At 31.4% G+C, this 13,989-nt stretch overlaps 1 protein-coding gene across 8 annotated transcripts; it reads right to left on the reverse strand.

Annotated features, from left to right (window-relative positions):
• Nucleotides 1-70: 70 nt before the first annotated feature.
• LOC131957360 (phosphopantothenoylcysteine decarboxylase-like) lies at nt 71-5,158 on the reverse strand. Of its 8 annotated transcripts, none has more exons than XM_059322107.1 (6): nt 5,138-5,158; nt 3,088-3,227; nt 1,566-1,661; nt 1,275-1,403; nt 939-1,107; nt 71-549 (listed from the first exon to the last, which is right to left on the reverse strand). In XM_059322107.1, exons 2-6 carry the CDS (start codon nt 3,181-3,183, stop codon nt 461-463), a joined length of 579 nt encoding a protein of 192 aa, XP_059178090.1. In that variant the 5' UTR covers nt 3,184-3,227; nt 5,138-5,158; the 3' UTR covers nt 71-460. The 8 variants fall into 8 exon arrangements, with proteins under 8 accessions (XP_059178090.1, XP_059178087.1, XP_059178085.1 ...); XM_059322104.1 differs by lacking the exon at nt 5,138-5,158 and adding an exon at nt 4,858-5,053; XM_059322102.1 differs by lacking the exon at nt 5,138-5,158 and adding an exon at nt 4,858-5,053 and having other exon boundaries at nt 3,088-3,542.
• Nucleotides 5,159-13,989: the final 8,831 nt, after the last annotated feature.

Here is a 13,989-nt window from a genome sequence, read left to right on the forward strand (position 1 = left end):
TTTACTAGTTATCTTGATGCATAAAAATAATATAAAAGCACTGCAAAGGAAATGAACAAGGAATAATTAGTTAAATAGGAAACATCAAATGACTTTTATTATCTTTAAAAAAAGTACATTATTGGTATCATTAACAAATTACATAGAAATTGTGTACATTTTATTTACATAACAAATATAATCACTTAACAAAAATTAAAAATAGACCAGAACATCTCAATATTTGTGAAAATCCAAACTTAAACTGATATATGAATAGACAATTCAAACAACAGATCTGGAATGCTGATTTGTTAAATTAGTAAGGCTGTTGACAGGAAGAGATGGGAATGATACCCAAGATTTATTTTAAAAAAAAACAATTATAAAAGACTTTTTAACACACTTTTAAATGCACAAAAACAATTTTTTTTTTAAAGTTAAAAGTCACAACCATGGTTGTGACCAGAAATTGGAAGATTTATGTAAGTTGGGCTGAAGCTGGAACTTGAACTACAGCACTTTCTACAGCAGACACCAATGTTGATACCTCTGCCATAGCTCCATAACCTTGGAAATTATTTGCTTAATAATTAATACTCTTGGAGAATATATTTACAAATAATATAGTTGATAAAAATTATTTAATTTCAGATTAAAAGCTGGTATATAAGGGCAGAATAATCCCAAAGACTAGTCCCTCTCAAATACCCCACACTTAATGTCAAGGAAAAAAGTGCTGAACACAATATAGTATTTGAAAAAGTACTGAAAATGTACTTTAAATTAGTAATAATTAATAGTTCTGGCATAAGTTAAAATTGGTTTTATAATATTATTGCTAAATTTAAAAATTAAACCTTTTTTTTTATAACTAGCTTTTAACTGCAATAAAAATATAATAAACACGCATTTCTTTAGCTATATTGTGAAGTGGGTCCCAAAATACAACTACTAACCTGTGTCTCCACAAGCAAGTTTCTTGGAAATGGATGGTATCTCTATGTAGCCCAAACTCTTCAATGACAGTATATGGCTAGAGGTTAATGGGTGCTCATACATATATGTATTCATAGCTGGGGCAAAAAGGAGAGGTCTTTGATTGTCCCATGCTCGTACAATACAAGTCTGCAGAAAAGTTAGTATTTTATTATACCGAAACCTTTAGAGGTAAGATATAAATTAAAAAATTAAAAAGCAAGTAGGCGGAAAATAACAAGCATTTAAGTGTATATATATTTTAAAATGTGACTAAAAAGACAAAAAGATCACCACCATATCATTTTATATATTACCAATAAATTATCACATATACCATTAGCAATTTTGGCTAATGTGTTGGCATCAAGAGGGGCAATTAGAAGCAGATCAGCCCACTTTCGTAATTCTATATGTAATACAGGATCCTGAATTTTAGACCAGGTCTGCAAAGACAAATGATTTAATCTTAAAAACTAAAAAAAAACGAGGGGGGTGGGAGGGCGGTTGTGGCATACATTTATGTTGTCTACATGGGGAACACAACAAAATTAAAGTTGTGATGTCTTCTTTACAGAAACATGTTGGATTATACTGTGTACACTTACCTCCCATTCATCCCTCTCTGTGAGAACAGGTACTGGGATGTCCTCTTTAGTGAAAAAATGTTGTGCGTGCTCTGTTGAGACAACTCTGATTTCTGACTATTGAAAAATTATCAATTCAAGTTTTAATTGCACCAACATAGAAAAAAAAGAAAACTAAGAATTAACTAAAATGCTGAGGGTGGAAGGAAGACTTTTATTTACAACTTGTCACAGGCTTTTCTCCTACCTATTTCATGGCACACACTTAAAAACAAAAATCAACCCTTGTTCCTGTAATTTCTATAATTTTATTGGTTCATAAGAGCTTCGCATCCAGTTTCAGACATCGCCATGTTGTTAGCCTGCTATTTTCTTTCGCGAATGCGCACACCCACACTATATTTTATATTTTTATCTCGCCTTTTTAAGACACACTCGCAACATACATTCATATACATTTAACTGTTATACAACTCAAAGCAACAGCTTTGATGCTAATTTCAAGGGTAAAAATGATGGATGCTAAATGAATATAACTAATAATTTAATTATCCCCAACACTGCTAGAAGTTTAATGAGGCTCTAGTGACATGATGAGAAATATTTGATTGGACCAACAAAGATTGCAGACAAAAAATGCTATACAGGTTGATGGCAATACCACCATGTTCTGCCACCATATCAACTGCAGTAGACTGATTGCATTAAATGTTAAATGGCTACAAGATAATACTTGCATTCTGGTGATGTACGTTATACACAATCAAACAAATGTGTAAAACTTCTATAAAGTCATCAGCAAAGTCTATCAAATTTGTTAGTTTGATTTTTATTTAAAAAAATACAAAATAATAAATTAGAAAGATTGAAGACCTTAGACACCTTGATTTTTATAACACAGAAATCTTCCATATTAAACCCTCTTTCTATGCTATTAACACTACAGAATTATGTTTATGGTATTTAAGGTGGATAAAATACAACAGAAAACAGTTGGTTTTCATAAACCTGACAGTCGATGTAATATTTACACACAAAACACACACATCATGCTACAACGACAATCAGAGGCAATTATGCTAGGAGAACATTCCAAATAACAAAAGAAAAAGCATTTACAGAAAGAAGATTGCTGAATGTGACAATAGAACATCCCTTGCAATTTTATGTGGCATAACATATGAGAACATATATTTTCTATTTATTGTGTAGCTTGTTTTAAACAAATACTAGACATTTATAACTGGAGTTGGTTAATTTATAAAAATTATCAGTTTTATGTCTAGAAAACCTTTTTGATATCGGCCTTCCGCCCATGTCTGCCTATTGTCCAGTCAGCCTTTTAGATGTCTGCCTTATTTCTTATCGCCTTTGTCCGTATACCATATTTCCAATGCTAAACCTTTTAATTTGATTGTCAGAAAACTGAAGTTCAAAATGGAATAATTTCATTGTTTGTATATGAAGTAGGCATATCAATATTATTGTAAGCCTAATCTGCTGATAATTCTAATAAAACTAGTTTGAATTAACTAACATTTACCTGAGGAAAATGCTCCAAAAGTGCCCGCACTAAAATTGGAACCTTGATAGAAGCAACACTTCCAGTACAACCTATCAGAATATGTAGTGACATCATATGGAGCGTGAGTTTGTCAAATGTTGATATTAATTGCAGTTTACCTGTTTGAATTTAATACAAATTAATTTCTTATAGTTTATAAAATATTCTTTGTAGAGCTATTATAAAACATAATTGTAAGAGATTACATTTGCCATTCCTACATCAGATGGGGAAGTAAACCCTCAAATCAATCGCCTTCCAGCAGATGTTCATAGTCTGAATCAACTGCCACATGATACTTAATTAGTTGGACGTATTGCGTGATCCCCACCAACAATAAAATCTAATAAGAACTAAGAAAAAATACAACTTTGCCATCACTTTTTTCTTTCTCATTTAACATTCCACTCCGAAAAATAAAAAATAGTAGTTACCTATAGTGGAAATATGAAATATTAATATACAAGTTGATAAAACAATATTATATTATAAAGGTATGTACATAATAAGTAGGCCTATAGTGAATTGAAAAAAATCTCTGTTTGTGACAGTTACCAGATTTAAATTTAAAGTACTCTACCCGTGCACAATAAAAGACAATGATGTAAACAAATTTGAAAGTTTATAGAACAAAAAATAAAAGAACGCTGAATAACAAATCACATGTGACATAGGTACAGCAAACACATAACTGTCATAACACAACACAAAATGCAACAACACTCAGAACAAAAATAACAACAGACTTTCTAATCGATTATAAGGCAAGCGATCATAAGTTGGGCAAATAATGACACTCCTCATTTACTTACTTCTTACAAGTTTTATTTTAAAATGAATAATATACTTTAAAAATATTAGATTTCTATACTATATAAAACAAGCTTATCTGTGGCGGTAATCTATCGTTTTAGGTACGTAAAATCGCCCGCGACTAGTAATGTGAAAGACAGGTGACTCCTTGAATTTTAATAATTATTTCACATTTTGAGGAGGATATATGTTTTGAAAAATACAAAAATGATTCCTTGTTTCATTTATGTACCTGTTTTTAAACAACTGAATTGAAACTTTTCAGTAATAAATGAAGACTAGCGATGTTTCCAACAGATGCAACCATGCTCATTTACTATAGCAGCCATCTTGTTTAAGTTCTTTTTTTGCAAACTTAAAGCGCCAGATTCAGGGGAAGGTAACTCTATTTTACAAATGGCTGCTGTTTATATAGGAAATCTTGCTCGCAAACACTGCTATTTAAAGTTAATTTCTGGTCTATATTGATATATTTAGCCATTGATTTAGGTTTATTATTCATTTATCTATAATATTTGACACAAATATATCACAATATACTTCTATTAAAGCCTTGACAGTGAGGCAACTTTTTCGCGCATTTCTAGCCGCGGGCGATTTTACGTACCCAAAACGATAGATTACCTCTGTGGCGTAGCATACGCCACTTAACTATTTAGCTTTTTTATTTTATATTTTTCAGTAATTCCAATTTTAAATTGTCTAAAAGCTAAATTATCTGCCCCTAATACCGTCAATAATTTGACCCAGCTCTACGATTGTAATATGATATGCTTTTGGGCGCCTTAGGACTTAAGCCAGGACCGTCCTTAGGCTTAGCAACGAAGAATTGTTAATTTTTGTTTATTATTTTTGTTTATTTTGTAGTATGTCCGTTTCTCTTTTTTAAGTATCTTTCTATCGTTATGCAAGACACCATCATACTGACTCTCTTACTAATAAACTAAACTGAGTAGCCTGTCCTATATCTATAACACAGGCGGGCATTTAGATCTAGATCTAGATCTAGTTTAGAATAAAAATAAAACTATTCATTTGTTGAGGCACAGATCTAGAATCTATATAGATATATAATATAGACAGAAGAACTAGAATCTGCTAGAGTCTAGGGCCTAATCTAGTTTAGTAAGTTTAGGTTCGGATGGACTAGTTACCGAAAGACTGACAACCTAACAATCTAGATCTAGATTAGAGTTCAATAGAATTAGTTTAACACCTTAACAAGATTCTAGATCTAGATATGTGATACATCCATTGATCACTGACACCAGCAGAGGGTACAACAAACTATTTCGATTTTTTTTGCAAGCTGACAGATAAAAAATCTTCATTCCCAAAATTACTATTTCTAGATCTAGAATTCTAGATGGGCTATAATATTAGATCTAGATCTAGGCCCTATAATTTATGTCCATGACTGAGACTATTAAAAAAAATTCAAATCAAGTGTAGATGCGACTAGATCTAGTAGATTTGTAGTATAAATATAATTGATGTTTAATTTATCTTGGTGCTATTAGAACAAAGATTTCAACCTAGGACTATGTTTATAATTTCTTTTTAGCAGTCATTAAATTGGTCTTCAGCAAGATCGAACAGTGGCTAAATTAGCTGGGGTTGACAGATTAAGTAGGCTATATATTAGATCTAGATTAATAGGCCTAGTCATTTTACAACTTCCTTGCTAGACTAAAAGTGGTAGATCTATTTTCTGGCACAAATCTTCCCTCTCAAAGTTTCTCAATCAAGTCAATCAAACAAAAGCTTTCCCTCAAACAAAAAAAAAGAATTTTTAAAAGAATTTAATGGCACTTTCACTTTACAAAATCGTATTGGCAAACAGTTCACAGAAATTATAATTTTAACGCAAATTGTTCATGCAGAGTTTAATAGCACTTCACTTCAATGAAGACAGAGCTGCGCTACTGTTTTATACTGTATGTGACTGGAGGATGTTCCACATGAGAAAATTGTCACTCTTTTGGCCAGCTCTGTGGGAGAGGTGGGTACATTTTATTTACATTTAGATACAGCTGTTATCCTCCAGATATTTAGACAGGGCTGTTGACCTTGGTGGTTCTAGGTAAAATCTCTGAGATTCTGGGTCCAATTGAAAACAAAAACCTTCAATAAGTAACTTATTCCAATTAAAACTTTTTAATTCTGTTCTAATTTACTACTGTTATTACATATGATTACAGGTTCACATGAAAACATATCTTACAACTGTTATTACATTTGTTTACAGATTCACATGAATCATATCTTACAGCTGTTATTACATTTGATTACATATTCACATGAAAACATAGCTTACAACTGTTATTACATTTGATTACAGATTCACATGAAGACGATGCCCACCTCAATATTCCGTCTACTTACTGGTCAAGACGTCCCTCACTACTTGTAGAGTTTCTACAGCCCATTAAGTTAAGGCATCAATTGTTACTGTGATAAAGATGGTGTTTACACTAGTTTTCAGCTGTTTAATACAGAGGCATCTTAAAAGCTTATTGTTCTATTTGTAGTTGCAATGCAATAGTTTAAAACCTGATGAGCAGTGTTGTTTCTTTTTTTCCCTTCTGCAAATGCTACTTTGAACAGAGGGCTGATTTACTCTGGTATATAGTGAAGGAACTACACTTAATAGTATTGCTAGAGATGCATTTAATTTGGCAACTTGGTAATATGTCTTAATGCTTACAATGTATATTTTTATCTGATAATGTTATATGAAGAGTTGTTCAATAAGACCATAATCAGTAATTGTTCTAAGTGTTTGTTGTGTGTTTGTTGAATGTTACATGGAATAGTATGTAAAGCTTTGTAAAGTACAAAAATTCCTGGCTCATTTTTATGTTAGTATTTTTTGTCTAATTAATGATTTTTTAAAATCACGATCTAACTGAAATTCTATTGAGGTTTGTAAGTGATTTTAACAACACTTTAATTTCCTTTTTTCTCATAGTTTAATTAAGGCAGTTAAAAAAGGGCCAATCTACTTGTTTAAATTAAATCATTTCTACAGTGTGTACAGTTATCCTCCAAGTTTGGTTTCGTGTTTTCCTTTATTTCATTTAGGGTACATTCATGTTATCATAATAGTTTTTTTTTCTTACACTATTCTTAGTAAGTATCTGAACATCGTTTAAGCATACAAACTGTTTAAACACAATTCATCAATGTACTTTGTAAATATCTTTAAGTGTAATTTATGTCATCATCCTAGCTGTCAAGAGGTAATTGTTTTAGTTGTTTAGTATTACAAAATACAATGCTGCATATATAAAAGAGCAGATAGCATGTACACATTTAGCTAGTCCTGTACACATTGGGTGCTTATCTTCTGGGTATCACATGAGTTATTCCCTGAGAGAGGGGTGCTGATGACAACTCTAGCTTTAAGATTCTCTGTGGCACATCCACAAGCAGAGTCTGATACATTTTATTTATTCAATATCTTTTAAATGTATAAAGACATTTGTATGTTATAACTATGATGAATAGCCACTTTTAAAGAAATTTTTGAAAAATTCATACTTTTGACTGTTGCTTAGTCACTTCATGTGAAATAATATTAAAGAATTAAACTAATACTTTATGTTTCTTTGTCAGTAATACCAGATAACAGTTAAGCATCATGTAAATAATTATAACCACCAATATAAAATTTGTACGGAAAATTGATTTATAATTATTAACTAAGTCATAATAGATAAGTAATGTTTCTACCTACAAGAGTATGAATGATTATAAAATCCCAAATTGTAAGTTTATAGACTTTATTGTGAAGGCTTGATTAAACATTTGTTTTTTGTTAAGCTAAAGTATTGCTTCTTTTGGTGGAAATTAAAGTTTTTTCAATTTACATAGCTCTGGAAGTTTTTTTTGATAAAAGGAATGTTCTCTGGGATTCACAATCAGCGTACAAACCAATACTTTCAAATATCAAACAATTTATATACTTGGTGCTTAATTCCAAAACTTCCAAACTGAAAATGTTTTTATTTGCAAACTTTGTCTTCAGCTAATTGTTTGCTGTGAGTGTTTATACATTAAGCTGTTTAAGATGCAGCCCTGTTATTCAGACTTGTTGGAAGAAATATTTATCATAGAATCTATACAGCACATCCCTTATTTGACTTAATCAAATTGTTGAGTGTGTGTGAGTTGTTTAGATGGATCTTACTGTACATTTAGTAAAACAAATTTCTTTTTAGAGGAGATACATAGGATCCTCTGGAAAGTTTGAATGTTGGGCAACAAATTGTTACAGCAATTCCATAATTTATTAAATTTTTTTGCCATTCCTTTTTAAATTGAAAATTTGTAATTCATATTTTTTGTACCTACAGCGTACACAATTTCTGCTAAAATGTTTATTTTTTCTCATCCTGTTGGCTGTCTTGTTTGTTTTAAATGTACTTTCTGATTTGTGCATCAGTCTTCTTAATGTGAGTTTCATGCTCCATAGTATAGGTCATGTTATCATGTTGTATGTATTGATGTTTTTTAGTACTACATGGGCAGAATATAATTAGACTAGGTGAATTAATTAAGGTCTGACATGCAGTGAGAACTTATTTCTAGTCAAAGATACGAAAAGAATTTATTTATAAGTGTTGTACAAACAAAATGTCTCATGGATTGTCATGGACGATTTCTCTGAACTGTTACGCTAAGTATTTTTAGTTGTTTGAGGCGTTCAAAACATACTATTTTTTAAAAAGTGGTGAAATATAAGTGTATTGTATTGTTCTTTTAAAAATAGTATTTTGTAAGTGGTTTAAACTCTTTGGATCTGCCAAGCAATCTTTTCACCTTTACCTTAAAGTAGTTTTAAAGAAAATAATTTTTTTAAAAATTTAGTACAAGGTTAAAAATCTTTAAAAAAAATTACTTGGAAATCAAACGTCTTCAATGTTAATTACAAAAGACTTCTTTTGTCTGCCACTTTATGCATTTTTATATATTATCCATGTATGTGGTATAAAATCATTGTAAATTGATTTTTTGTTTGTAAAATAAACATATGTGCGAGAGACCAGTATAAGAGGTTTATGAAACAAATGCAATCTTTATAAGGAAACATTAATTTCCCTAATTTTATTGTATTGGTTAAAAATGTGCATGCACTTATACTTTTAAAAAAAAGTTAAATGCTTCAACTTACAAATTAACATTTACATGAACAGACTTTTGTCCTTGCCTACTTCTAAAAAAATACTGTATTTTATTTTAATTGATCTGTTTTGTACGGCAAAGGATAAACAATGGCGTGATCTTTGTTCAAAATTCTTTAACTTGTATGATTTGTGTAACTTTGATTTTTCAATATCTTGAAATATAGCATAACATAAACGGATGTAACATATGCGCTTGTGATTTAAAAAAATTGCTTTTACATTAAACTTGGTGCAATATTGTATTCATGTACTTTTTTTAAATAATATTTTTTCAGTAATTATGTGCCCTGTAATTAACCATAGAAAGTGTTTCATTTTTGAGAGGAGTTCAAAATTCTAAAATTGAATAAATAGGCTGAACTCTTTAGGCAGTCAAGAGTTAAAGAACTAAATAGCCATTTTGTTTATGATATTAGTTACCCACTGTACTTGTTTACTTATTGTAACAACATGTATTCTTCATTGTTGTTATTGTGGGTTCTTCAATATACTCATACGAGCAACAGTAGTTGTGAAACAATAACTTTATTTACACTTTGTACAGAGAATTAATAGATCCATAGTAAATCCATGGTCACAACTGGTATAAGTACAATCACAGTCAAGAAACAAAGTGTCGTAGTAACATCCTACATTCACAGCCACAGTCTTCAGGTTCAAGTTCTAGCACACAACAACCGTTCACCTTTTGCTCTCCCTTTTATTCACTCCTTTCTCTCCCCTTACGTACATGAGCGATCTCACCCAAAAACATGGATAAACACATGAGGATCGCTCAGACAGTCCTTCCGCTAGCCAGGTACTCTTCATTCATGCAACTTCATGTAAAACACAATAATATAAACATATCTAATTATACAGTCTGTGACACGTCCCCCCTTCAAATAAAATTTTGTGTAACAAAATTTATAAATACAATATTGGTAGGGCAGGACCATGTGCCAGACAACAAAAAATTGTGTACAACTCAAAGTAGAGTAAAATATATTCATTTTAGACTAAGCACTTGTAGTCATAAATTTATAGTGCATACAAATACAACAGTATGTAGTGACTATATCAGTGATAATTAAAATATGTCAGTGTTTTGAACAAAAACTTTAAATGTACAAGCATTATGTGTAATATATTCAAATATGAGAAAGAAAAACATTTCAATTACCCAGTAATTGTAGTATAAACAAGACAAATGAGTGTAATAAATTACCAAACCAGTCTGGTAAATGACTTAATTACCAAAACATAATACATAGTTGAAATTATCAAAGACTTAATTCAACTCATAATTTAAATAACTATTTCCTATGTAGTAAAAAAAACTTCCTTATCATCAAGGTATGTTATTACCACGCATGAGTAATATACTTTGTTGTCTCCCCTAGTCGACCCATTTCAGTCATATCTAGGTCACAACACAACAACATTGCCTTTCACAGGTATGACTAACACACAATTCATCATTGAGACTTCCGTCTTATTGTTATGCGGAATAATAGTCTCTAACTTTTACTTGATTTACTTTATTCACTGTTAATTAATAGTATAGAATAGGTTTAACATAATACAGTTTTCATTCTTTTGAAATATTACACAGTTTATATTACTGATACAAATTGTTTGATATCCATATTTTACAGTTACAGACTGTATAATATTAATGAACTGTCAATTGACAATTTAATCTTAGCATCCATGTTTAACTCAATAGCATGAGTAATCGTTCTCGTGCAGTTGACGATGACCCGTATGCCATCTCTCCCTCAAATTGTAGCTTTCAGCTTTGCTACCATAATCATTTCCTAGATTTCGTGTAACTTGTGTTACTTCATTTGTTTTAATATTCTCCTCTGGTTTCTGAACAACGTCAGTGGTTATCTTGCTTTGTGTATGTTGGTTTGGTTCATCAACCAACTCAATATAAATATTATGGCATTGCTTTGGCCTTTCATAATACATCTTGCTTCGGTATCTTTCATTAGAACATGATATATTCTTTCTTAAATTACTATATTTCCCACATGACTTTCTTTGTACATAATAATTGTTTCTTCTCTGATTTGCCAACCTATGCCAACATTGATTTTGGTAATGACCTGTTATTCCGCAGTAAAAACATCTAGATTTTGGCTTCTTATAAACATGGTGACTGTATTCATAGTTTGCTAAATTTCTTTTTCTTTCATTCTGTGCATTAATGACATTAATGACATTCTTATTAACATGTTGACTGTATTCATAGTTTGCTAAATTTCTTTTACTTTCATTCTGTGCACCAATGACATTGTAGTTTCTAGTTACTGTTTCATCTTTCTTAACTTCCTTGTGCTTCTTTATTGATTCTAGTTCACACATAAATTTATGTGTTAATTTCTCCATTTCTTTGTTAAATTTATTCTTGAGTTCTAGTATATCTTTTTTATAGTTTGACTCTAGATTTCTAAGTAACTCCTCAATAGGTACGTTCTCTTCATTGTGGCTTATTAAGTTCACTGATTCATTAATCATCATTAGTTTATCATGATTCCTGCCATTCTCCGATGGACTTATTAAATCATCACTGCCATTGACTGATGGGCTTATTAAATCATTTTGACTACCATTCTCTGATGGACTTATTTCTTTTTGACTGCCATTCTCTGATGGACTTACGATACAGCTTTCACTAATATTCTCGTGTACCTGCGTATCATTCAATAAAGAGTCAATCTTAAGACATTCTAATGTATCTGTCACCTTTAAATCATTATTAAGTTCACCCTCTGTTTTTTCCTTGGGTTTCAATTCTTCCTGGACTATGTTACTCTGTTCTTCATTCCAAAGGTTGCCAATATTTACTTCTTCAAGTTCTGCTTTTAATTCTATCTGTTCACTTTCTAATTTTGGTTCATTTGTGTCTGTTATAGCTTTCATTTCTAATAGTTCTTGTTCATATGCTAGTTCATGTAGGCCAACTTGTTTTTCCATAGTTTCAGCCCTTTTATCTGCTCTCTGTTTTCTGTTTCTTTTTTTCCGCTTTCCTTTTGGTTGTACAGTCTCTTCTACTTTATCTAATTCTGAAATGTCTTCTTCTTTATGCATGTCTGTAATAGCTCTTGATCTATTACACACTATTTCTATCACATCATCTAGTTCTCTCAATACATTTCCATGTGCTCGTCGGGGTTGGTCTGTTTCTTCGTCCCATGCTTCTTTTGCTTCTTCTATGTCTTTTTCAAGTCGATTGGTTGCCCAGGCTATCTGCTTATTCATCTTCTTAATGCCTTGCGCCCTCGCCATTTCCATATATTCTTCAAGTTCTGTTTCATGCTTGTGCTTTCTTTCATCATCTTCTATTTTCCAATTCCTTTCCTCTAACCTCCTAGCCCTCTCTTCTGCCTTCCTAGCCTTCTCTTCTTCTTTTTCTTCAGCTTTCGCCTTAGCAGCTTTCTCTTCATCTTTCTTTAGTAGTTCTTTTATAAATGCCAACCTGTCTTCCTTCGGAATGTCAAGTTCCTTCACAAGTGCTGTATATGTTTCAAAATTTGACATTTTGATATATTTTCTATGACATAAAATATAAATTCATTAGTTGACAATAGATAAATGTTAATTAATTTACAATACCCTTTCTTGTATTCTGGCTTTGTTCAGTTGATTAGAGACATCTAGTAATCCAAGAAAAGTTCATAGTACATATATAGTACAAAAATAGTTCACTTTGTTGATTCCAAAAAGTTGAAAAAAATTCAAAATAGTTCTAGTAGCCTGTTACAGAGTAGAAATTTGTCCAGTTTTAGATAAGACATCTTTAGGAACAGTTACAAAAATAAACTTGATCTGCTAAATCCAAACAGTAGAAAAACTTGAACAGCTAAATCCAAACAGTAGAAAAGAAACACTAAGACTTGATCGGCTAAATCCAAACAGAAAAAACACACAGACGATATTTACTCGACATTGGTGAGACAATATCGAAATAAGGTGATAAAAATTATCACGTTGATGACTTGACTTGAACAAGACGTCTGACTTGACTACAGCAACCCTTCTGACTTGAGTGTAGATAGATGACTTTCAAGAACTTGACGTACTTGGTAAACAGTGGAAGACCACTTCAAAAACGTTGAAAACTGCTTACAATGATAATGTGACAATTCTTGATCACTTGTAGTAACACTGTAACTTCGTTGACGATTTCAGACTTCAATATAATTTACCAATGTAACAACATCACTTCTTCAATTGCTTCTGACAATGTAACAGTAGAATCAGTAACAGTAGCACCACTTCTTCAACCACTTTTGACATCATATGTAACAGTAGACGCTCACTTCTGACACCATATGTAACAACATGTATTCTTCATTGTTGTTATTGTGGGTTCTTCAATATACTCATACGAGCAACAGTAGTTGTGAAACAATAACTTTATTTACACTTTGTACAGAGAATTAATAGATCCATAGTAAATCCATGGTCACAACTGGTATAAGTACAATCACAGTCAAGAAACAAAGTGTCGTAGTAACATCCTACATTCACAGCCACAGTCTTCAGGTTCAAGTTCTAGCACACAACAACCGTTCACCTTTTGCTCTCCCTTTTATTCACTCCTTTCTCTCCCCTTACGTACATGAGCGATCTCACCCAAAAACATGGATAAACACATGAGGATCGCTCAGACAGTCCTTCCGCTAGCCAGGTACTCTTCATTCATGCAACTTCATGTAAAACACAATAATATAAACATATCTAATTATACAGTCTGTGACACTTATTAATCTAAAATGTGTGTTAAATGTTTGTTTTCTGAACACTGCTCATATTTGTGGTTAAGGAATGTCCTCTAATAAAAGAGCTCAAAAAAAAAAAAAAAACAACTTTTGTGACTATTTGAACA

The sequence above is a fragment of the Physella acuta genome, unplaced genomic scaffold, assembly GCF_028476545.2.
Source record: "Physella acuta isolate Inbredline_101_S28 unplaced genomic scaffold, ASM2847654v3 ptg001235l, whole genome shotgun sequence".
NCBI classification, from domain to species: Eukaryota; Metazoa; Mollusca; class Gastropoda; family Physidae; genus Physella; species Physella acuta.